Source organism: Lonchura striata, chromosome 18, assembly GCF_046129695.1.
Source record: "Lonchura striata isolate bLonStr1 chromosome 18, bLonStr1.mat, whole genome shotgun sequence".
In the NCBI taxonomy this organism is placed as follows: Eukaryota; Metazoa; Chordata; class Aves; order Passeriformes; family Estrildidae; genus Lonchura; species Lonchura striata.
The window spans coordinates 12000285-12021263 of NC_134620.1; the positions used below are offsets into that span (position 1 = coordinate 12000285).

At 46.1% G+C, this 20979-nt stretch overlaps 2 protein-coding genes across 3 annotated transcripts; one reads left to right on the top strand and one right to left on the bottom strand.

The window, feature by feature from the left end:
• The first annotated feature begins 1456 nt into the window (after nucleotides 1-1456).
• On the top strand, nucleotides 1457-6713 carry HVCN1 (hydrogen voltage gated channel 1). Its single transcript, XM_021544632.2, has 6 exons — nucleotides 1457-1511; nucleotides 2900-3132; nucleotides 3599-3703; nucleotides 3955-4186; nucleotides 5947-6059; nucleotides 6352-6713. The coding sequence occupies exons 2-6, from the start codon at nucleotides 2935-2937 to the stop codon at nucleotides 6415-6417; spliced, it is 714 nt and encodes a 237-aa protein (XP_021400307.2). The 5' UTR covers nucleotides 1457-1511; nucleotides 2900-2934; the 3' UTR covers nucleotides 6418-6713.
• Nucleotides 6712-20751, bottom strand: TCTN1 (tectonic family member 1). Of its 2 annotated transcripts, none has more exons than XM_077787246.1 (15): nucleotides 20555-20751; nucleotides 18888-19008; nucleotides 16449-16579; nucleotides 15925-16091; nucleotides 15432-15519; nucleotides 14454-14563; nucleotides 11864-11884; nucleotides 11324-11449; nucleotides 10625-10750; nucleotides 10207-10291; nucleotides 9722-9860; nucleotides 9273-9429; nucleotides 8460-8585; nucleotides 7950-8094; nucleotides 6712-7175 (listed from the first exon to the last, which is right to left on the bottom strand). In XM_077787246.1, exons 1-14 carry the CDS (start codon nucleotides 20742-20744, stop codon nucleotides 7951-7953), a joined length of 1731 nt encoding a protein of 576 aa, XP_077643372.1. In that variant the 5' UTR covers nucleotides 20745-20751; the 3' UTR covers nucleotides 6712-7175; nucleotide 7950. The 2 variants fall into 2 exon arrangements, with proteins under 2 accessions (XP_077643372.1, XP_077643373.1); XM_077787247.1 differs by having other exon boundaries at nucleotides 18888-19865; nucleotides 20555-20655.
• Nucleotides 20752-20979: the final 228 nt, after the last annotated feature.

Sequence of the window (20979 nt, forward strand, 5' to 3'; positions counted from 1 at the left end):
GATGGTGCAGAGAATGGATTGGGGTGGGCAGGGGCACTGGGCTGTGCCAGAGGTCTCCACAACAGGTAGCAGGAAATTGTGGTAAATCCAAATTCTCTTCAATCCCTGTTGTGTGCCCTGGAAAGAGTGGTGAGATCTGAGGCACTTGCGTGTTCGCTGCCCCTCAAGGCACTGGGGTGTTTCTCTGGTTTCTCCAAGGTGAAGTCTGTCCTTGCCACCCCGCTGTGGAAAGGCTGGTTTTCCACACAGGTAATTTTTGCCTGTTCCTGATTTGCTTTGGATGTGTCAGGGCTGTTGTTGTGTTCAGCTCCGAGTCAGGCTGACTTCAACGACAGCACATCAATTTTCCTTGGAACATCAGGACCTGGTCCCCAGCAGAACTCAGGCCACAGGGGAACATGGGGATTTTATGTACATGCCCCTCATGGTGGGGGTTTTCTCCTTAAACCCCATAGTCCTCACCCAAAAGGGGCTGGATCCGATGAGCTCCCAGGTGCAGATCTTCCCCCATTACCTAATTGCTGTTTACTGGACTCAGCTGAATTCAAAATGCCCAAATTAACTGGAAACCCCCAGGCTAAACCTCCGTGCCGTGGGTCCAGGGCTGTGCCTTTGCTGTCCCACTCCTGAGCTCCGTAAGTCGCTGTTTTGGGGTGATGGTTGAGGGATGGGGGATTTGGAGCTCCATGTCAATTGTGCTCATTCCCCATTGCCCTGAGATGGAGAACAGGGATGTGTGCTTGGGGATAAGGTGCAAGAAAATGTTTTGGTTGCAGGAAAAGATTTAAGCACTCTTTAGGAAGAAATCCTTTCAAAGAAAGAAATACCTTTGGGTTTTAGAATTGAAGAACTGGAGATGATTGTTCCTTGGAGAAAATTAGGAATGTTTTCAGTTTGTCCCAGCAGAGGTGCCACAGAGATGGGTCCCAGGTGCTTTTCACAGTTGAATTTTTCTGAGGAATTCCCAAACCAGCTTGTGTTTGAGAGATGGCAGGGAAACCCTAAATAATGAAAAGGCCTCTGACAAAACACGAGCTTATAAATGGAGGCAGATTAATCCAGGCCCGTTTCCTGGATTTTACAGCCCACACTGATCCCTGTACCTCCACCAACTTCATGGGACTAATCTGTCTCCGTGTTCAGCAGCTCTCTCTGGGATCGGCAGAGTCACAATTTAACTTCGCGACTCTCCTGGATCTTTGCTCGTTGTTTTGTGCGATGGCGAAAAAAGTTTAAAAACAATGAAAAAGAAAAAAAGTTTCAACTCCATCCGGCCTGTCCTGTTTCGGCAGCTCCCGCGGACGGACGAACTGTAGGCAGCCTGGGGAAAAAAGGCTGCGGAAATGGGAACTGTCGGGGATGGAAGGGGGCCTGGCTCGGGGACCCGCTGAAGTTTGTCGGGGCGAGGTGGGGAGGAGGCGGCGGGGCCGCCCTTGGCCGGGGGAGGCGGAGCCGGGCCGGGGGAGGCCCCGCGGCGGCGGGAGGCGGCGGGCGCAGCCGGGACGCGCACGGTACCGGGGACGAGGGGATCAGGGGGCGGCCGGGAGGCTCCCGGGGCTCGGCCCGGTGGGTGCGGGCCGGGGTTGGGGGGGTCACAGCGGGACCCTCCCGGGGCTGCCACGTCCTTCTCCTCGGGGTCCCGCCGCGGCCCCGAGCTCCGTCCTGCTCTGGGCGACGCCGTGGCCGCTCCGGTCAGTGCTGGGGACGGGGGAGGTTGGGAAGCCCCGGGGTCCTGGATGCTCCATCCGCCGGCGGCTCCAGGCCCCGCGGCAGCCCCGAGGCCGTCCCGCACGGGGCGGGGGGCTCGATGCCCGCGGCCGCTCCCCGCGGGTTCCGCCCGCTGGCGGAGAACGAAGGTGCTGGGACCAGCTCCCTGCTCCCGGCAGGTGACGAGGCTGCCGGAGCCGGGAGCGGAGCCCACCGCTGCCCCGGGGAGTCGAAGAGAGGGGGCACCGGGCGGGCAGCCCGGGGGCACCGGCGGGCCAAGGGAGGCTTGTGCTGAGCTCCCCGGGCGGCTCAGGCGGGGATGTGCTGGCGGCAGGAGCGGATCTCGGAGGATTTGTGGACCAAGGCTGCAGGGCTGCCCAAAGAGGAAGGGAGGCTGGTGGGGTTGTGATAAAAACACGAGAGCCTCTCCTGCAGCCAGCCACGCAGCCCATCTGGAGCTCCTCGTGTCTGCTCTTCCAGCAAACTCAGAGTTTCACTCATATGGTTTTCATTGCTGGAGTGTGGCCTTAATCAGGAGTTTGGTTTGATGGTCCTGCCCCTCGCTGGGTACCCACAGGGATGGGCTGAAGCTGAGACGCCCGAGGGTGAGGTCGGCTCTGGACAGGAGGAGATGGGGAGGACAATGTCACCCACCTGCCAGGTTGGAATGTGGGCATCACCTGCTTAATTTGCCTGCAAAGGCCGAGATGACAGGGTGTCATTGGTGTTAATGGAGGCAAATTATGGCCGTTCCTCATCTTGGCATTGTGGCTGGAGGGGAAGGATGCTGGGGTCAGCTTGACCAACAGCTTCCCTGGATCAGTGTTAGAAACACAAGGGCAGCTGCCCCCACCTCTATCACCAGGTGCCAGAAAAGAGCTGGAGCTTTTTGCTCCTGTAATCAATGCTTTGTTTGGAGAAGTTTGGAAGTACCTTGTGAGGAAGTTCCTTGTTGTAGAGCAGCACAGTGGGGTGCAAACAGAACTGGGAAGGCAGCAGGGGCTCCACGTGGTGCCGGGGGAGGTGATGCAAAACCAGCGGTATCACCATGAAGCAACTTCCCTTCAGCAGGGCCCAGCCAACTGTGCCGGAATGTCACGCTCTTGTCACCCTCGCTGGGTGAAAAAAGCAAGATTTGGCATCCATGGTCAGCACCAAATGGGGAAGGTGACACTTTGCTCTTGTTCCCCAGACGTTGGCAGGGTGATGCCAGCTTGATCCAGAGCCATGTCCAGGTACCTGAAGCACTTCACGGTGGTGGGCGACGACCCCGTGCAATGGAGCAACGACTATCGGAAATGGGAGGAGGAGGAGGAGGAGGCTGGGGAGAAGCAGCCAGATGCAGAGATCAAGCTGGAGCCCCCCAGGAGACACGTCTCCTTCCAGTACATGATGAAAAAGCTCTTCAGCTCTCACAGGTTTCAGGTGAGGCAGAACAAACCCAGGCCAAAGGCTCCTGTGACAGCAGAGCTGCTGTGGGACAGAGCTCAGGGAGGGCACTGAGGCTGTGAACACTCACGGTGCAAAGAGCAGCAGCTGCTGCTGAGCTGAGCTGTCCTGTCGGAACAGAGCAACCCTGCTGCAGGTGCAGATGTCCCCTGAGAGGAGACAAGCCCCAGTGCACAATCACCACAGCTCTGCCATGTGCTCTCCTCCTGCTCCCTGAGCCCCCCACGCCAAGCAGGGTCTGGTGGGGAGCCAGGTGGTTCCATGTGGAATAACCCATATTTGGAGCAGCAGGAGTGGGAGCAATGGAAAGCTCCATGAAGCACAACCAGCTAAATCAGGGTTGTGGGCATCAAGGTGTGTTTAGCTGAAGAGCTACATTGGCTCCTCTTGCTTCTCTGTCTGTGCTGGCATGAGATTCATATTGGTTTTTCTCCTTCAACAGATTGGGGTTGTCTGCTTGGTGATCCTGGATGCCATGTTGGTTCTTGGGGAATTGCTTATGGATTTGAAAATCATCCATCCGGACAGATATAACATAACCCCAAAGGTAAAATGTAGGGAAACGTCAACATGAACAGCAGTTCCCTCCCTTTGGTGCCTCAAGCCCCCTGGATAGGCTGGGCAAGGCAGGACCTGGACTTTCAGCCTTGCTGAGCTAGTGGTCACAGAAGAAAAGTCCTCAGCCCTTCTCCTTGTAGAGCCAAAGCAGAGGTGCCCTCAAGCAGCAGAGGCTTTCCAACCTGCTCTGCCTGTGTGCACTCTGCAGGCTTCCTGCTTAAACTTGTGCTCTTCTCCCAGGTTTTCCACTACCTCTCCCTGTCCATTTTAACCATCTTCCTGGTTGAGGTGGGATTTAAAGTCTTTGTCTACCGCCGGGAGTTCTTCCACCACAAGTTTGAGGTGCTGGATGCGATCGTTGTCGTCGTGTCCTTCATCCTCGACATCGTCCTCATCTTCCGGGAGCACGAGTTTGAGGCCGTGGGGCTCCTGATCCTCCTGCGGCTCTGGAGGGTGGCCCGGATCATCAATGGTGGGTGCAGGGCTGGGCTGCATTTGCCAAACTCCCCTGAATTACCTGGCCTTGGTTCCTTTCTCAAACCCAACCCCAGGGGTCTTGCTCTCCCACCTGTGTGGAACTTTAATCAGGTTGCAATTTGTGTTGGTGTGGTGCCTCAGGTGCATGGCAGCCAAGCACATTCTCCCTAAAAAATCCCATAATCTTCCTGCACCCTTCTCCTGGACAGGGATGGCTCATGTTCTGAATTTGCATTGTAGGATCCTTTTGGCAGGGGAGCCCCTGCCTTTCTGAATTTGCTGCTACAGCAGAGAAGGTTTTAATGCTCTGTTCTGCTGTGACTCCATTATCCCCTCCAGGGATGCTGCAGGGAATGTCCTGATCTTACTCTAGATCTTTCTTGCTTGAATTCAAAGGGTTTGCCATAAAAAGAGAAATAGGAAATGTCCCCAGATCAGACTTTATGACTTCACTGCTGTAACTGTTGCAAATAGATGTAAATTTGGGTATACCTGAAACAAGCATAGCTGTAAACATTTTCTTCCTTCTTGAGGAAGGAATTTTGGGATTCCAAAGAATATGGCAATGAATTATCTCAAATTCCTGTGTGTAACCTCAGCTCAAGCTCTGAGCTGTGTCACTTTTGGTGGGTGCTCCATATTTGACGCAGCTGGGATCAGAAGAGGGGATTGCTGAGGGCCCATTGCCCTCAGCCCCTTTCAATGGGGAGAAGGTGCCTGGTCAGCAGCTGCAGCCAGAAAGAGGAGAGATGTGAGAGCAGCTTGTGGCTTTCCTAGTTCAGAGTGAAAGTCAGAGAGAAACTGGATTTGCATGGGGCTGTGGGAGCCACGGGAGACTCACAGTACAGCAAAACTGGCACTGCAATTATGGATAAATCCCCTCATCCTTGGGTGCTCCAGGCTCCCTGCCAAGCTTCACGCAGTGTCCACCTGCTCACAACAAAAAGAGACAAAGGGAATCTGCCCCACACAGGGGTGCTGGGTGTCAGTGTCTGGGCAAGGTTCCTGTCGATGTTATCAATGCAAATGAGCAGCAGTGCTGCTTTGACCTTGGAGAACTGAACCCCCAGAGCCCAAACCAGGGCCTGGAGCACTGGAGTCAGCTATGATCCAGAGGAGCTGTGGCAGGAGGGAGAACGTGATGTTCTTCAAGCTCTCATCGAGCTGCTTTGTTTTATTTTTGTGGGAAGATAATGCCTTCAGTGTGGGGGCTGAGTTGACATGGAATCACCTAATGGTGCTCATAGAGAAGTGACACCTCTGCCAAGAGGAGATGCTCCCTGCTCTCACTGCAGCTGTGCAAAGTGAAGCCACAGCCCTGGGGACATGAGGATGTGCCAGGTCCTGTTCTGCCAGGCCAGAGTGATCAGTCCAGGGGGTGGAGGAGCCTGTGGCCCAGGCCTTGCTCTGCTGTCACACCTAAAACTGCTAAAACACAGCAGAGCTGCCCCAGCTGCACCCCAGGGCTCTGCCAAAGGAGCAAATTCGGGAACTGAGTGACAGTCAGAGTGATTAATTCAGCTCTGAGGCCGGGCTGCCTCTCCCCAGCAGAGTATCAGTATCCGAATCCCTCCGGTGGCTGATTTAAAACCCTTTCTCATTAAGAAAAGCACTTGGGAAGGGTGGTTGAAGATGACAGAAGGTGAAATGGAGAGGAACACGTTTAACTCCTTGAGCACAGAGCCTGTGTGCTGTGAACTCCTGCCTGTGGCTGTTTTACAATGTAAAGCAAACCCCCTGTGAATTGTTCCACAGGAATAATTTTATCGGTGAAGACCCGCTCGGAGCAACAAGTGTCCAAGTTAAAGCAAGCAAACCTGAAACTTGCCACAAGGGTGGAACAACTGGAACACAGCTGTTTGGAGAAGGTAAAAAAACACTTTTAATTTGGGTTTACCTGCTAATGGTGATCCTTGTGCAAGGTTGGCACTGTTGGCTTGGTTTCCTCATGGGAAAGTGTGGGGTGAGCTGGGCTGAAGTGGCACAGCCCTGCCCGTGCCTCCCTGGGCTGCTCCTCCTCAGAGGAATGATGTCTCTACCTCTGTCCTACTTCTTTTGGCCAGGTTGTGCTGTTTTCCTGCAGCAGGAGAGACATTATATCTGTGGGAACCTGGGAAGTCGCTTGCAGGCTGTTAATGATTTGAATTTTGTCTCCTACAGGAGCAAGAAATTGAGAGGCTGAATAACATATTGAGACAGCATGGACTCCTCAGCCAGCAAAAATAAGAGGCCAGTTTTCCAAGGTGGGAATTCTGCATGGAGATTGCAGTGTTGGAACCTGCCAGCTTGACCTGAAAGGTTTTTCTGTCTCTTTGCTTCCTCTTGTATTGTTTTCTATAAACATTTTCTATTTGACCCTTCGATCAGACCTTGGGATTGCAAAAATAGTTCTACTGCAAAATTAAATTAATCACACACAGTCCCTATAAATTACTGTAAACAGTAATTTTTTTCCTTTCCTGTACAGTTGTACAGTCAAAACTGCAAAATAATTTAATAAAGACACATCTTTACAAGCTATACATACAGAAAAGTACCATTTATTTAAAATAATTTCTTTTTTTGTCTGTGATAACATTCTTTATTTGCAACAAACTTGAAGTATAAATTATAAAAACCCAGGCTGAAAAGGTAATTTCTTCTCCACCAGCTGCCTGTTCATCATCAATACATCTCTGCCAACCATTCTTTTCATCCTGTTGGTAGTTTCCTCATTTCTGTTGCTGCTTGTGCCACTTTGTTATTTATATAACATTCATTTCAGAAACACCAACACACCACTCCTTTCCTTGACAAAGAAATCAGCCCCAAAATAGAGGCAAGCATGTGCCATCTTACGTCAAACAATGCCTTGTTCCAGCAGCAGATCCCAGTTCTGATACTGCATTCCCTCATCTCTTCTTCCCTTTTCACTGTTCCCTCACAGCACATGGGGCTGCAAAGTTCTTTGTTCCCACAGCTCATAAATCCATGTATTAAAAGAACTGTAATATGTAAGAACAGATGTAGGTGAGTGCACTGCTGTGAACAGTCAGACTCCAGAAAAGCCATAAAAAAGCAAATTCTAAAGGGCCAGGCTGGTGTTTGAATTTTTTCAGGTACTAGAGTGTCCTGTGGAGAGGCTGTTTGAGAGCTGAAGAGTGAGATTTAAGAAGTGGGAATTCTGAGAGATGGTGACTGCAGCAGGTGTCTCAAATGAATTTCAGCCCCACTCAGCTGGAGGGGTCACTGAAACCACAACTCAACTGTTCAGGTTTTTTACAAAAGGTAATTAATTAGTGGTGTGGGAAAAATAGCCAGAAATATGTGGCTTATTAATCTATGCAAGGAGATAAAGCAGAGGCCTTATCTAATAGCACATGATGAGTTTAATTAGCAATTTAGCTCTGCTGTTATGGGATAATGAACTTGCTTTTCCTGTGTGTCCCTGTGCTCTTCCCCTCCTGCCTCTTCTTGGCAGGCTGGGGCTGGATCCCACTTGTGGAGGTGTGGTGGCTGTGACTGGGCCACCAGCAAGTTCAAACTGCAACCTTTGTCCTTTCTGCAGAGTTAGAATTGGGTACTTTCCACTTCATGGAGGTTTCTTCACCCTAAACCATCTGAGAACCCTCACAACGTCTCACCCTTCCTCTCTTGGCCAATTTTAGCCCAGTATCTACAACTTAGAACAAAGTGATGGCCCATCATAGTCACAGGATAAACTATGGACTAAAAAATAAGATAAAGCAGAAATATGGGGTTTTTTTATGGATACTTACCTTAGACAAAGGGATAGAAAAAGTCAAAGGGTAACTTGATGTTAATGGTGGGCCAAGCTTTGTAGCTTGGCTCTGCAGGTGAAGAAATGTCAGTGAAAACCACAGAACTTGTTATAGGAATAATCCTTTCCCTTCCTGAGGGAAGCTGCAATGAAAATACACACAGGACTTACCTTCAGTTTTCTATTTGTAAATAGAAATAAACAATCATTTATTTGGTCTGGGTTATATTTGCTAAAAAGGTTTTTGGTTTTTTTTTTTTTGTTTTTTTTTTTTCCACATAGTTCCATGTCTCTTTCCATAAATGAGATATAGGTTTTTATTGAAGTGTGTTTTGGCAAGGAGCCCACAGCTGTGTTTGAGCTGGAAGAGAACTGCTGGCTGTAAATACATTCTAATGTGAAGTGCTGCCTTTAGATAATGAGATTATCTGGGTCATTGTCACACAGCTGATACCCAAGGAAAACAAGCCACTTGTTTTATCTTAAATCCTGTAATTTAATTACATACCTGCTTCAGTGTGGTGGTAGTGATTGTGGCTGTAACATTCACTATCCTGGCTTGTGGATTGACCAGGGATCCATATTTAGTCCACTTCACTTCTATTCCCAGTGACACAGGTATTTGGCATGAGCTCTGCAAAGTGTGAGAAATCATCTCATTGTTTGCCTTATGCAGAGCCCATCACAGTAATTAATTATTCATTTTATTAAAAGGGTAGAATGTCCCCAGAAAGCTCACTGAGGAGGTTACCAGAGCAGATGGACCCTGCACTGTTGCTGGGCAGGACAAAATCCTGAACTCTGCCAGGGCAGAATTCTGAAAGCTACAATCTTAAATATTTTTATGCATTTTTTCTTGAACGATCACACTTCTGGTTACAGAAACCATTCACTCTTCAGTTGCAGAAGCATGCAAGAGACCATCCTCAATCTTATATTGTGCTTCTCTCTCTCTTACCCCGGCCTGGAGGAAGAGGGGAAACCCTGATTCTGTTCCTTCCCTTTGTCACCTCTGGCACTTCATCCTTAGAAGAGCAACATTCTAATCTGTGTTTAAACAACTCATTTTGTACCCAATATGTTGCCCTGATCCATAGTTGAGGTGCCTGGATACCAGCTTGATTAAATGTAACTTCTACTGCAACAGTGAAACTCTCCTCTGGGAATATTCCATGAGTTTCTTCCAGTTTATTTCTGCATTCCCAGCCCCATTTTCTCCTCCAGTTGGTTCCTGCATTTTTAGGGTGTGAAAGTGAGCTGATGCTGCAGCACAGGCAAAGATTTCGTGAGGGTGGAGGGGTGGAAGTGGTTTAACTTTCACCTGTTCTGAGATGTGGAGCTGAGTTATTGGCACCCAGTCGAGCACATCCTGGGCTTGAGAATTCCCAAATGAGGCCACATACTCAGGAAAGCTTTGGCCCTTCAGCACATCAAGAAGGGTCTGAGCCAAAGGCTGGCATTTCATAGCTGCTGTAATTCTTCCAGAAAACAAAATAAAGAAGATGAGTTACAGCAAAATCCATTGGTTTGACACAATCATCATTTCTCCTTGCTCTTTGCTCTGTTTGAGCCTTCTGGCTACAGTTGCTAATGTACACAATCTTTCCAAGAGAAAGACCATTGTTAATTAAATGACATTTTTTATAATTAAATACTCCATTCTCAATACTCTTCCAGCTGTATAAATGGCCCAGGACCTGAACAGAGCCTAAGGGAAAGGGTTGTCAGAGGGTTAAAAGCATTAAATTTTTTAAAAAAATTACTTCTTACCGTAACTTACAGCCTGATATCATGTTATAACCAAATAATACTGGGGCTCTGGCTCCCTGTGCTGCCAGGCAGTCCTGGGTGGATGTGCTGTGCAGAATGGTGAGCTGGCTGTGTTTGTTAATACTCTGAATGATGCCAGATGTAACACACAGTTAAAGGAAATTAAATGCTTGATGGATATTAGGACAAAAAAAGAATCCTTAATCATATCCTTAAAATATAGCTGCAAATGCTCTAATGGCTCAAGATTCCTCTCACAGTGTGAAAAAGCACCAGGGTGTGCAATGGAGGGCTAAATGTACCTCTTACACAGTCCCAGGAGATTGCAGTCAGGACTGAGTCATTGCCTTTTAAAACAGAGCCAGAAAAGCACATTTTTATTTTTGGTAGAGAACAGATGTATTTCATAGATGTCCATGCTAGAAAGGATTTGTGAGGATGGACCAGAGCAAGTGAAGCAAACAGAAATGCAGCAAGGAAAGGATATCCTTGAGGCTGGAATCCTGCTCTGACAGGTAGCCCAACAACATAACCAGGATTGCCACTGAGAGGAACTGGCTGTGTATTTTCCTGCAATGCAAACAGAGCATTAGTTCTTATCCTGCACTGAATTGACTGGAAAACACAGAAATGTTTCAGTTATTTTAGGATTATGACCTGCCTTGAATGATGAGGGCAAGACTGTAAGTAGGGCTTGGCTTTCTCTGTTATAGTCACGAGCTGGGGCTCGTAAATGTGACAGACTTTGAGGCCTTCATTGCCCAGCTCTGAAATGCTGCCTCATCTGAGCATCCTGGGCAAATTCTGCTTTACCATGCTGCTAACAATTGTTCTGATTCAAGTTGAATAAGTTTTGTAATTAAATGTCTTTTACCAAGTCACCCATGACATCTCCACAGTTACCTGAGTGAAGCTGATTTCAAAGCTCTGCTCTACTGCAAGTTCTTCTTTGCTAATTGCCCCCAAGACAAAAGCAGCAGCTGCTTCTATTATTTCTCCTGTGTCTGTGTGGGTAATGTGATAATTCACCTGAAAATTAAACATTTTAGATATTAATTTGAATAAATACATAAGAGAAACTAGAAAAAAAAAAAAAAAAACCTAAACCATGCAAGTATTTTCTTTTTTTGTTGCTTAAGAAACTCAGCTCCAGGGTGGGGATGGATTTTATTCTTTAGAGGCTGGAGCCTCTTCACAACTGACTTCTTGATAAACCTAAGCACAGACACAACATTCATCTACTTTAAAATTAAAAGCAGCAGCATCTATTCCTCTCTCTGTCATTAGTACACCTGAAATCATCTTCTCCCAAGCATAAAGTAAATTCCAAATTCATGTCATTGCCTGTTTTGCCACATACACAGAAGTAACACCAGGATTTCAGCCTGGCTCCATGTTATATTGCACAGAGTTATTATTTTGTTGCAAAGCACTCCCTTTTACCCAAAATCAGTGCTTCTCCCATGACATTTACTTGGGAGTTGTCACAATATAAGGAAACTGCACAGCCCTCCTGACAGCTTTGCAGTTTGGGAATGAGAAGTGATTTGGTGCATAGATGCTTTCCATCAGCTCTGAGGAGGAAAAGGCTGCCAGACCTACCCCAAGAACTGCATTGATGCACAGTTCATCCAAAACCATTGGGAGCCTCAGGACATCACTGCTGCTCAGTAAAGTCCTCATTCCGTTCAGAGACTGGACAACTATGGACTGGACAGTAATTTTCACCTGAAAAACAGACTCATGTCAGCTCTGAACACTGGGTATAATTAATTTTGGCTCTTTCTGTGTTATTATATTTGTGACCTTTCCAGGTTCTGTTCCACAGCAACAGCACGCAGTAATTCTCTGAACAACTGCTGTGTTACAAGTACACAAGTACTGCTGAAGCTCAACCAAAGGGCCTGGGTTTAAATAAATAGATTTTCTTCAAAAGAGGGAGTTTTATATGAGAGGAATGTATCATGCTTGAATGTTTTTAGGCAGCATTTTATCTTGGAGTTGCAAAGTATCATTACTGATAGCAAATGATGTAATTTTTTTAATGTAAAGATTTGATCAATCAGTGAAAAATTCCCCCTGACTATAACTTAATAAGAATTTTGCCCACAGCTCTTTCAACTAATTTAGAAGGATACTTACCATCTGACTTGATTTGGGCACCTGAGGGAGAATAAAAGGACAAATTAAAGCAACATCAAAGGTCTGACCTATTGCAAATAGTAGTCAAGTAAAGCAGGTAAGGCTTTGTCCATTTAACTCTTTCTTATAGCTATAACTTTTATGTTATAGAGTTAATTGGATATAAACCAGAGTATCCAGGAAGTGTGAAAAGAACTGCCACAATCCAATCCCCTCCTTCTTCTGACTCCTAGAATTATTCAGAAACCACCAGTTTAGGGAACCTGCCAGGCTGTGCTTCCCAAAGAAATGAAGAGCTTTTGTTGTCCTGTTCCATAATTTCATTGTCTCTAAACCAATAAAAGAGAAGCAAGTATCTCTCTTGTTATACAGTTGCCCCACTGAAAAATTTCCACCAAAAATATTTAATGGAAAGGCAGAAATGTTAGACCAAGGTCATCAATCAGGCCTATTTTGTCAAAGGTTTTATTTTCCTGACTTTCCAATGAATGTTTGAGTCCCATCTTTGGGAAGAGACCAAGGATTGGACTCTGCTCATGAAGCAAATCTGCAGAATTATGATGGGATACTGACAGCAGTGACTCATCTCCTGTCCCAGCAGGGAACATATTCCTGGGAGCTGCAGACCTGAAGGTGGTGCAGATACAGTTTGTCACACATTTATCATCCCAAGGTACAGCCCATCAGAATGAGCTAGATTAATAAAAGTCCCTGTAAAGATTAGACTCATCCTTCAGGGAACAGTGCTATTTCTGACTGGGCTAGGAGGAGTGAGCAGCACTCCTGAAGTTCTGTTTGTCCATGACCGGGGTGATGGATGATGTCTCTGGAGGTCACTGGCAGTCAGCACTGCAGCCATGCCGGCAGGAAAGGCAGGAACAGCTCATTGCTTTGGCAACTCCACTCTCCCCCCTAACCACGGTGTGTGTGAAGCTCCACTGTGAGATTCCAGCAATCCCCAACACTCCTTGGATCTGCTGGTCAGGCCAGGCCAGAGAGCAGAGATTATCTGCAACAATTCCCAAAACGTTGTTGTCACTCCGGCTGCCCATCCCGGCAGGGAGGGCGGGCTCCTGGGGATGGGGTTTTCTGCAGGACCCGCTGTCCCAGTGCTCCCAGTAAGGCTCCCTCAGTTACTGGTTTGCTGTTTCTTTTGCTGGCAGCTCCACCTGCTGGCACTGGCAGGGCTCCTGCTCTGTCCTGTGGCCACCCTGTCCCCAATGCCATCACTTTTCTGTTGTCACATCCCACCTCCAGCTCCCCTCGGGAAGGGAACCTTCCCACAGAGCATCTCCAGCAGCCTCTCAGCCTTCTCCAGTTCCTGCATCTGGCCCTTCCTGACATCCAGCGTGCTCTGGGCAGAACTCTGACCCCTCCCCAGCTCAGCCACTGCCTTGGAAGGCAGCACAGGGATAAGGGGTTATGGATTTTCCAGTCAGGAAAGGGAATTCACCTTTAATTCCCTTTCTCAGCTGCTAGAGCCTGGCCTGAGCCACTCTTGTTCTTTCCTAGTCCTGCAGCCAACAAGAACTAATTTTGGGAGGAGATGCAGACACTCAAAGCCCTTCTGAGGCTTCTGCATTTTCTCCACTTCTTCCACAACAGGAGGATCAAAAGCCAACATTTGGGAGCAATCCTTGGCTGATTTCAATGAGATCCTGAAGGAGAGGGAGAATGATCCCACCTGTGAGGGTGTGAAGTGCTGAGTGGGCTTTCCTTGCCTTTGGGAGCTTTGGAATCTGTGAGCAGCCTAGAAAGGGTCTTTAAATAGTTACTCACTGCTAATTAAAAGAATTTAAATAATGACATAAATTAAAATGATTTTAATGCTGAAGAGATTGCTGTTTCTTTGCAACCTGCAGCTTCTGGAAGGAGCCATCAGGTTAAGGTATGATGTATTTCAGTTTCATTTTTTCATGACTGATTTCTTTGTCTTCCTGAATATCCTTACAGGCGATATATTTGTACAGAAGACATCATGCCCCAGGTCAGAAAGGGATGAAAAAGTAGGCAAAACTTTGAAAAATAACCCCAGACTGGATTTTAGCAGGCAGGATCTAAAGAAACTTGCTCTCAGTCATGTTGTTTGGGACCATAAAGAAGGCTGTGCCAGGCTCCACTATCAAAAATGAGGCTTGGAGCAAAGGATTAAACCTGACAGGTTCCTCTTTCAGTACAAAGTTTTAGCAACTCTTTAAAACTCAGATTTCTTAGAATCATGTGTTCTGATAAATGGACTTCTTGGAAAAGCCTGAACATGCACAGGAACGTGAAACTGCAGTAGCTCAGTGCCACAACCTTGGGCTCTTCAAAACTATTATTTTTTACTTTATCTTTGACTACATTATTTATATTTGGCTAAGCAGAGAACAGTAAATGCTTCTGTTACCAAAGCTTGAAGTAAAAACAATCCCAAAGGCTTTCTGCATAAAAGTCTGCTGTATAGGGAGATGTTTCTTCCCAACCCACAATTTAAAAATCCAAATAAAACACCATATCCCTCAGTAAACAGAAGTTACTTCATTCTGCAGATGTAAAAGATATAAAATATGAGTATTTCAGCTAGATGACTGTTGCAAATCATACTTACTGCCAAAATGCTGGAGTTGATATAAAACAACATGCTAAGTGCTTGAATGCTGTCACATTTTTCCACACTTACTGATCTAATGCATTTTGTGGCTTGGTTTACTAAAAACCCTGGAAAAAAAAAGTCACCAAGCATTAACTGAAAGAGGAAATGAAAGAACAATTATGAAAAGCATAAATGAAAAACAATACAAGAACTTAGGTACAAGCAGAATTGAAAGTAAATGTCGCCTCTATTGCAGATAAGGTTTTATGTGAGCTTTGAAGAATGAAACCTTTTATATTCTAAAAAAAATGCTATGAGAAAAAAATATTATTTCTGAACAAGTAGAAAAAGCTTCATGAAAATTACTTAATTTTTCAATCTCTTAATAAGATTTTTATTTGCTTCCACAAGAGACTTCAGTCCTGTAATCAGCACCCTGACTCTTACAAGACCACATTCAATGATGACAGTGGGGTTTGGGAAATGCAGGTGTGGCTTTGGTTGTGGATATTTTTATTTTTTTTTTTCCCCTCCACCTCTGTAGATTTTCAGGAAATTGTGTGCAAGGTTCAAATGCAGAGCTCAGTCTGCAAATCTGAACAAAGAACCCTGAGCAAAGAGAATCTGCCAAAGGCTGCCCAGGCAGGGCTGGCTTGGTGCAAACCCCTCCTCCCTCAGGGTGTCACCCTTGTACTGTTGGATTAAACCAATTATGCCAAACAGGACATTTTATTGTTGGATTAAAAACCCTTTAACAAGATTCTCAGGGATTTACATATCTCACTTTGAATGTTTAACAGAGATGCAAGACAATTTCTAGTCTATGTTTTAAAAAAACCAAACAAAACAGAGAAACAGAAGTGATTTGAAAATCATCTGCTTGTGAACTTTAAGCTGAATTCTCCATGGGGAGTGTGCCAGATTTCTGACTGGTTAATCTAAGAGCAGAATATTAGAGAGCAAAAAAAATGAGATTCAAGTGTACTTTCCAACCTGCAGGATTTGCATCAGAGCACCAAGAAGAGACAACAGGACTTGGCAGCCTTAGAAATGCATCTTCTGTCTGGACAGGAACCCCATACTGCCAAATAAAAATTACAGGTGTGTTTCAGCCCATTTTTATTAACAACAAATATGAATAAAAGCAGTACCTATTTCCACAGGATCTCTCAATAATGCTCTGTGAAGCAATTTTTCAGTCACTGCTACAGCTTTATGTTGAAAGTAGCAAAAAAACCCAAAAAAGTGCCTTGTTTTTCAAAGATCTTAAAAATCTAGATCACTTTTTAAGTAACTAAACACAAAACATTACATTTCTTATTTTTGTATTTCTGAATTTGAAGTCCAATATAAATTTTGCTTCTTTCAGCAGAACTGCATTATTTAAAAGCAGATGCAAACAATGCTGATTTTTTTCTTTCTGGAATAATCTAATACTAACTGCATCAAATATGATTTACCTCCTATTGAATCAGAGATAATTTACCTCATATCTGGAAGTTTCATTTGCCTCAGGGGGATTTTGAGCATCTGTATCCAAATTCCAGCTGTCAGGCTCAGCACTGAAAGAAGCACCACCATATTTGTCAAGCAACTGATCAAAATTTTCTGCTGTTGGGATTTCAGGGGTTTTGAGGTACAAGGCTTGTTTATCTGTCAAAATATTTAAAGAAGGAGATAATTTAAGGAAAAAAGATGCAGAAATGACACTTAGTAACAATGAGACAACTTTAAACATGATTTATTTAGGATGCTAAATTATTTACAAAAATAAAAAACCCAAAGTATTTTGTTTTTTCCAACAGAGAAGACCAAGAGTACCAGATGTTTAATTCTGTTTTCACAAGTGAAAGGATCATAACATAAGAACTGTGAGCAGACAGAATTACCAGTTTCCTGAGGGGATTAATAAAATAAAAATAGTTTTAAATTTAGTCTTTTTTTCTGGCACCTAAAGAGCCAACAAAAAATAACACCACAATGCTTAATATTGCCTACAACTCTACTTACAGTTTGCAGCATGAATGCAGAAAATACTGGGATTGACTTGGTCAATTATTTTAAATATCCTTTCTGGTGGATTTGCTTCAACATCAAGAGAATACACAGCAGCCTTCTGACTACACAGCTGGCTGTCACCTCTGCAAAGAAACAAAATAAATTCATGATCCACTAGAAGTTAGTGTTGACCAGATTTTAAAGTTCTTTTAATCTACTGAGGCAGCAACAGAAAAAACAAAAAAGGATTAAATTACTGAATTTAACATAATTTTGTAGAACAATTGTGCATCCTTAGGAGGTTCCTATTGTTTTATACTCTGTGCTTAATAATAAATACTAGAAAATTCTCCGACATGTTTTATTCGGCAGAGGAAACTGTGAGCAGCAACATGAAGGTAGGTAAGAAACAGACTGGGGGAGGGAAAACAAATTACAATATGAGAGAGAAAATGGCAAATTGTGTGGGGTCCAGATGGTTGAGACCCCAAAAATGCAGGGCTGCACCACAGGTCACACACAGCTCAGCAGCACTTTTATTTCTACAACCCAAGTGGGATGTCAGAGCAGGAAAACAGGTCAGTTTTGTGGATGTTGGAATAATATTCAATTTGAGCAGGGAATGGGAAGAATTCCTGCTCAAGATGCAAGTGAATGAAGTGGCAGAATGAGGAACAGGAGGTGAAATAACCCAGCCTGTCTTGGAAAAGTGTTTAAGGCTCATCAGGAGCTCAGAGCTGCAGGAGAATGTGCCAGTTCAGAGCCTGGCAGCACTGGTGTGTCCTACATGCTACATCCCTGTGAAATTTGATTTAGCAGCATAGAGCAGCTAAGGACAGGCCCTGGAGAAGTGAAATGACTTTCAGAAATTTTGAAGCCTAGAGTTGAGCTCTTCCATGAGGTGAATCACTTGTTAAAAGGATCCCAGCATAAATCACACCCTTCTGCTGCTGCTTCAGAGATCTCATGGCCTCTGCCTTGAGATCAGCCAAAATAACACAAATATGCAAATGTAGATAAACTCTGATGTAAATAATGAGACCCACAACACCTGCAGACACTGAAAATCCCCTGGCTTTTAATGCAAAAGAAACATTTTACACAAAAGAATTTGGGCAAAGAAACACAGTTTCATTTGAGGCATTTCTAGTTGACAAAGGCAGCACAGTCATCTGAGGCAATTAAAGTGTCACTCAGGAGGGTGTTGATTAGACCTTTCTGATCTATATAAATATCTGTAAATGGGGAGCAGGAGTCTTTTGTGTGCCAGAACAATAAGAAAGCACAGTCTGGCATGACTGCTAATTCAAATTCCAAAGCACCAAGAATAAACCCAGTGCTCAGATTGGCATAATTTATACAGAAGGTGGGTTGAAAAGCTGCACTTATTGTTCTGAGAAGTCACCAAGAGATTTTTTTTTTTTTTTTTTTTTTTTTTGCACATTATTATTTTGAAGTGAACTTTCTTAACTCCTCTTTGAGAAGATGGAATTGGGTGAAGGTGTTTTCAGATTAAATAGCAAAGAAACAACTCTTGGCTTTACTTTTTTGGTACAATGTTACATTTTACCATTTGTGAAGGGGCATTGGGGGAGCAGATTGGGAAAATTAGGGTCAGAAAAATGCTCACACTATTTCAACAACCTCTGAACTGATTAATTGTGTAGCTGATATCATAAATGTAACCAAAGAGGTTACTGATAACAACTGGTGATCTAGAGAAGTGGCCAGATTGGTCCTTTGGTATCAGTTTTCTTAACTTCCAGACACTGCATTGATCAAATTCTAAAGATTCATCATTCTTCCATGTGGCAGGCACATTCTTCTCTATTTCAGGATTTTTCATGGAGGAGCACAGAGGAAAGAAAGAGAAAACAATTTCTATTTCTGCTCCTTGTTTTTTCCCATGTGGAATGTGTTTGGAAAATTGTTTACCTGGGGTGAGTGATTGCTTGGTTGGATTCTGGTGAGGATTGTTGGAGCCTGATTGCCAATCCAACTCACCTGTGGCTGGACTCAGAGAGGGTCAGGAGTTGGGAGGGAGTTGGATATGGTAGTTAGAAAAAGTAGGTTTGTAGTTTTAATATCTCCTTTAAATAGTATATTAATGTATTATAGTATAGTTATAATAAAGAAATCATTCAACCTTCTGGAGTCAGACACCATCATTTCTTCCCTCTGGTTTCACCTACATCTACAACACTTCCACCCCAAAAAAAGCATCACCACCTAAATGCCCACAGGGAACAACACGGTGAAACAGGAGGAAAGAGGGAATGAGAGGGAAAGAAGAGGTGGGAGGTGGATTTGCTGCTCTGCCCGGTCAGGGACAGAGTGCAGGAGGGAGGGGTGGGAATTGCTGAGAGGAGAAGACAGAGCCGTGCCAAAGGCAGGCAGCAAATGAAGGAGGATTTTGTGGGTTTTGTGCTTTCTGAGGATTTCTGCACTCACACGACGAGGGGCACCGAGCACGCGGTGAAGAGGCTGAAGTCCTCGGCGCTGCAGTCGGGGTCACAGCAGCAGTTGGTGTCGCACTGTGCCACCAGCAGGTCGCAGACACACATCTTGGCAACTGCACCGGAGAGCAACATCAGAACGGCAGCGGGGACTCAAACCCAAACACTCCCACCTCTCACCTCGCCCTGCTTCTGACACTGGCCAAAAGTCTTCTCCAAATTCAAGTTTTCTTGAAGTTATTTTTAAAAGCCATCTTTTCTGCTGCTCAGCAAATTTATTTGGAACACATGGACAAAATCAAGACGTGCTAAAACCTGTTCCCTGAGAAACAAAACCCAACAGGGATTTTGGAGGTGTGAAAATCTATTCAGCCTGGCAGAGGAAAAAAAATAAGAGATACCAACAAGGTGTGTTTATCTGCTTGTTTCAAGTTATTGGGAAGGAAAATAAAACATTTTGAGATGTTTACAAGTATTGAGGATGGCTCAGGGTTCAGGAATACATTTCCCTGATGTGCCAACGCAACCATAATTTACTTCTTTGAAATTGTTTTTTCTCTCTGTTTTTAGATACTGTGACATATTGTAATCACAGACAGTGTAATTGCTAGTAATTCTGTAAACTGTCTCAGTAAAATATACTTGGCAAATTCTTCAAACTCTCTGAGGTCTTCAAGTTTATAAATTCAAAGAATGGAGATTATTCTACTGAACTGTTTTTGAGAGATGCTGTTCTATAATGAATCTGGATTTAAGAATAGCACAGAATGAGGAAAATTAAGGCCAGTGTTTTATAAGAAAGACATTCAAAGAATATTTTCATAACTAATTCCTTTATTTCACTTTGCTGCCTGTTTCCCTGTGGCTCCCTGGATGCTCTCTGACCACCTGAACAGTATCCAGGTATTTCCTGGAATCTCTGAAGTTCTGACTGTTCTTTTGGCTGAGTTTAGCCCTGGATCTTTAGCTCACCCTGTAAACAAGAGAAGTTTAAACATGGATGATTAGATTGCAAGGTTATGCCTGTGACACTAGGGATTTAAATCTCCTTTCCCTAAGGAGGTAGCACTGGGGTGAGTTCCGTTTGGCAAGTAACCCATGGAAAGCACAGCTCAGGGCAACACCACCCTATATAAAAGTGATATAAAAATGTAGCAAATTATACAGCGGGAAACACCTTCTGAGAACATAATAACTAAACTTCGTGAGCTCTGTTTTTACGACAATGTATCAGCGCCGAGGCTGAGCCTCGGGGCGAAGCGTGCAGCCAGCTCCAGGTGCGGCGGAGCTCCCCAGGGACACCCGGGCACTCCGGGCCCGCTGTGCCCAGAGCAGCGCTGGGTGGGCAGGAGACCCTGCCCTCCACCCCTCCGCCCCTCAGCGCTGTGCCATGCCCGGTCTGCGGTGTCCGTGCCGCCCTCAGCGTGCCCGGGGCTGCTCCGGGCTCGCTGGGGAGGCTCCGGGCGCCTGCACCCGCCCAGGGGTGCCCGAGCAAGCAGCGCTGCAGAGAGCCCCAGAGATCCCCGGGAGAAGCCGGGCGGGTGTGCCAGCCCCGGGAGGCCGCAATGCGAAGGGGAGGCCAAAGGCCGAATGCCCGAGTGAGGCCGCCAGCGGAGCCCCCCTCAGCCGGGCAGCGCCGCCGGCGCCCCGCAGCGCACCCACCGTCCGTGACCGGGGCCGGCGCGCTGCGGACCGGCGCCTGTGCGGCATCACGAGTGTCTGCGGGCTCCGCGGCCGGCTCTTCTGCCCGGAGCGGAAGGAGGAGGATGAGGACGAGGAAAACGCCGAGCCCCGGCGGCGCCGCCATGGCGGCCGCCCTTAGCAACGGCGCGTTGCTAGGGAGCGCGGGCATGGCGGGAAGGGCGAGTCCGGCTCTCGCGAGATTTGGTGCGCTGAGGGGAAGGGCGGCGGCGCGGGAAGATGGCGGGTGGGGTGAGGGCAGGGCTCGGTAAGGGGATGGCTCGGTGTGTGCGGCTCCTCCAGCCGCCCTCGGGCTCCCTCGCCGCCCCACAGCGCGGGGAGCCTCGCAGGGAGGCCACGCGCAGGGTTCTGGCTGGATATGGCCGCCGTGGTGGTGCCAGGCGGCC

What these genes read in the sequence shown, in the direction of transcription:
- HVCN1 (XM_021544632.2), top strand. Translation starts at nt 2,935, where the DNA reads ATGTCCAGGTACCTGAAGCACTTCACGGTGGTGGGCGACGACCCCGTG. An exon ending in GATATAACATAACCCCAAAG is followed by an intron (nt 3,704 to 3,954) that starts GTAAAATGTAGG and finishes CTCTTCTCCCAG; the next exon opens with GTTTTCCACTACCTCTCCCT. An exon ending in AACACAGCTGTTTGGAGAAG is followed by an intron (nt 6,060 to 6,351) that starts GTAAAAAAACAC and finishes TGTCTCCTACAG; the next exon opens with GAGCAAGAAATTGAGAGGCT.
- TCTN1 (XM_077787246.1), bottom strand. Translation starts at nt 20,744, where the DNA reads ATGCCCGCGCTCCCTAGCAACGCGCCGTTGCTAAGGGCGGCCGCCATG. An exon ending in GCATCAATGCAGTTCTTGGG is followed by an intron (nt 10,751 to 11,323) that starts GTAGGTCTGGCA and finishes TTTAATTTTCAG; the next exon opens with GTGAATTATCACATTACCCA. An exon ending in TTGAAATCAGCTTCACTCAG is followed by an intron (nt 10,292 to 10,624) that starts GTAACTGTGGAG and finishes TTTGCATTGCAG; the next exon opens with GAAAATACACAGCCAGTTCC.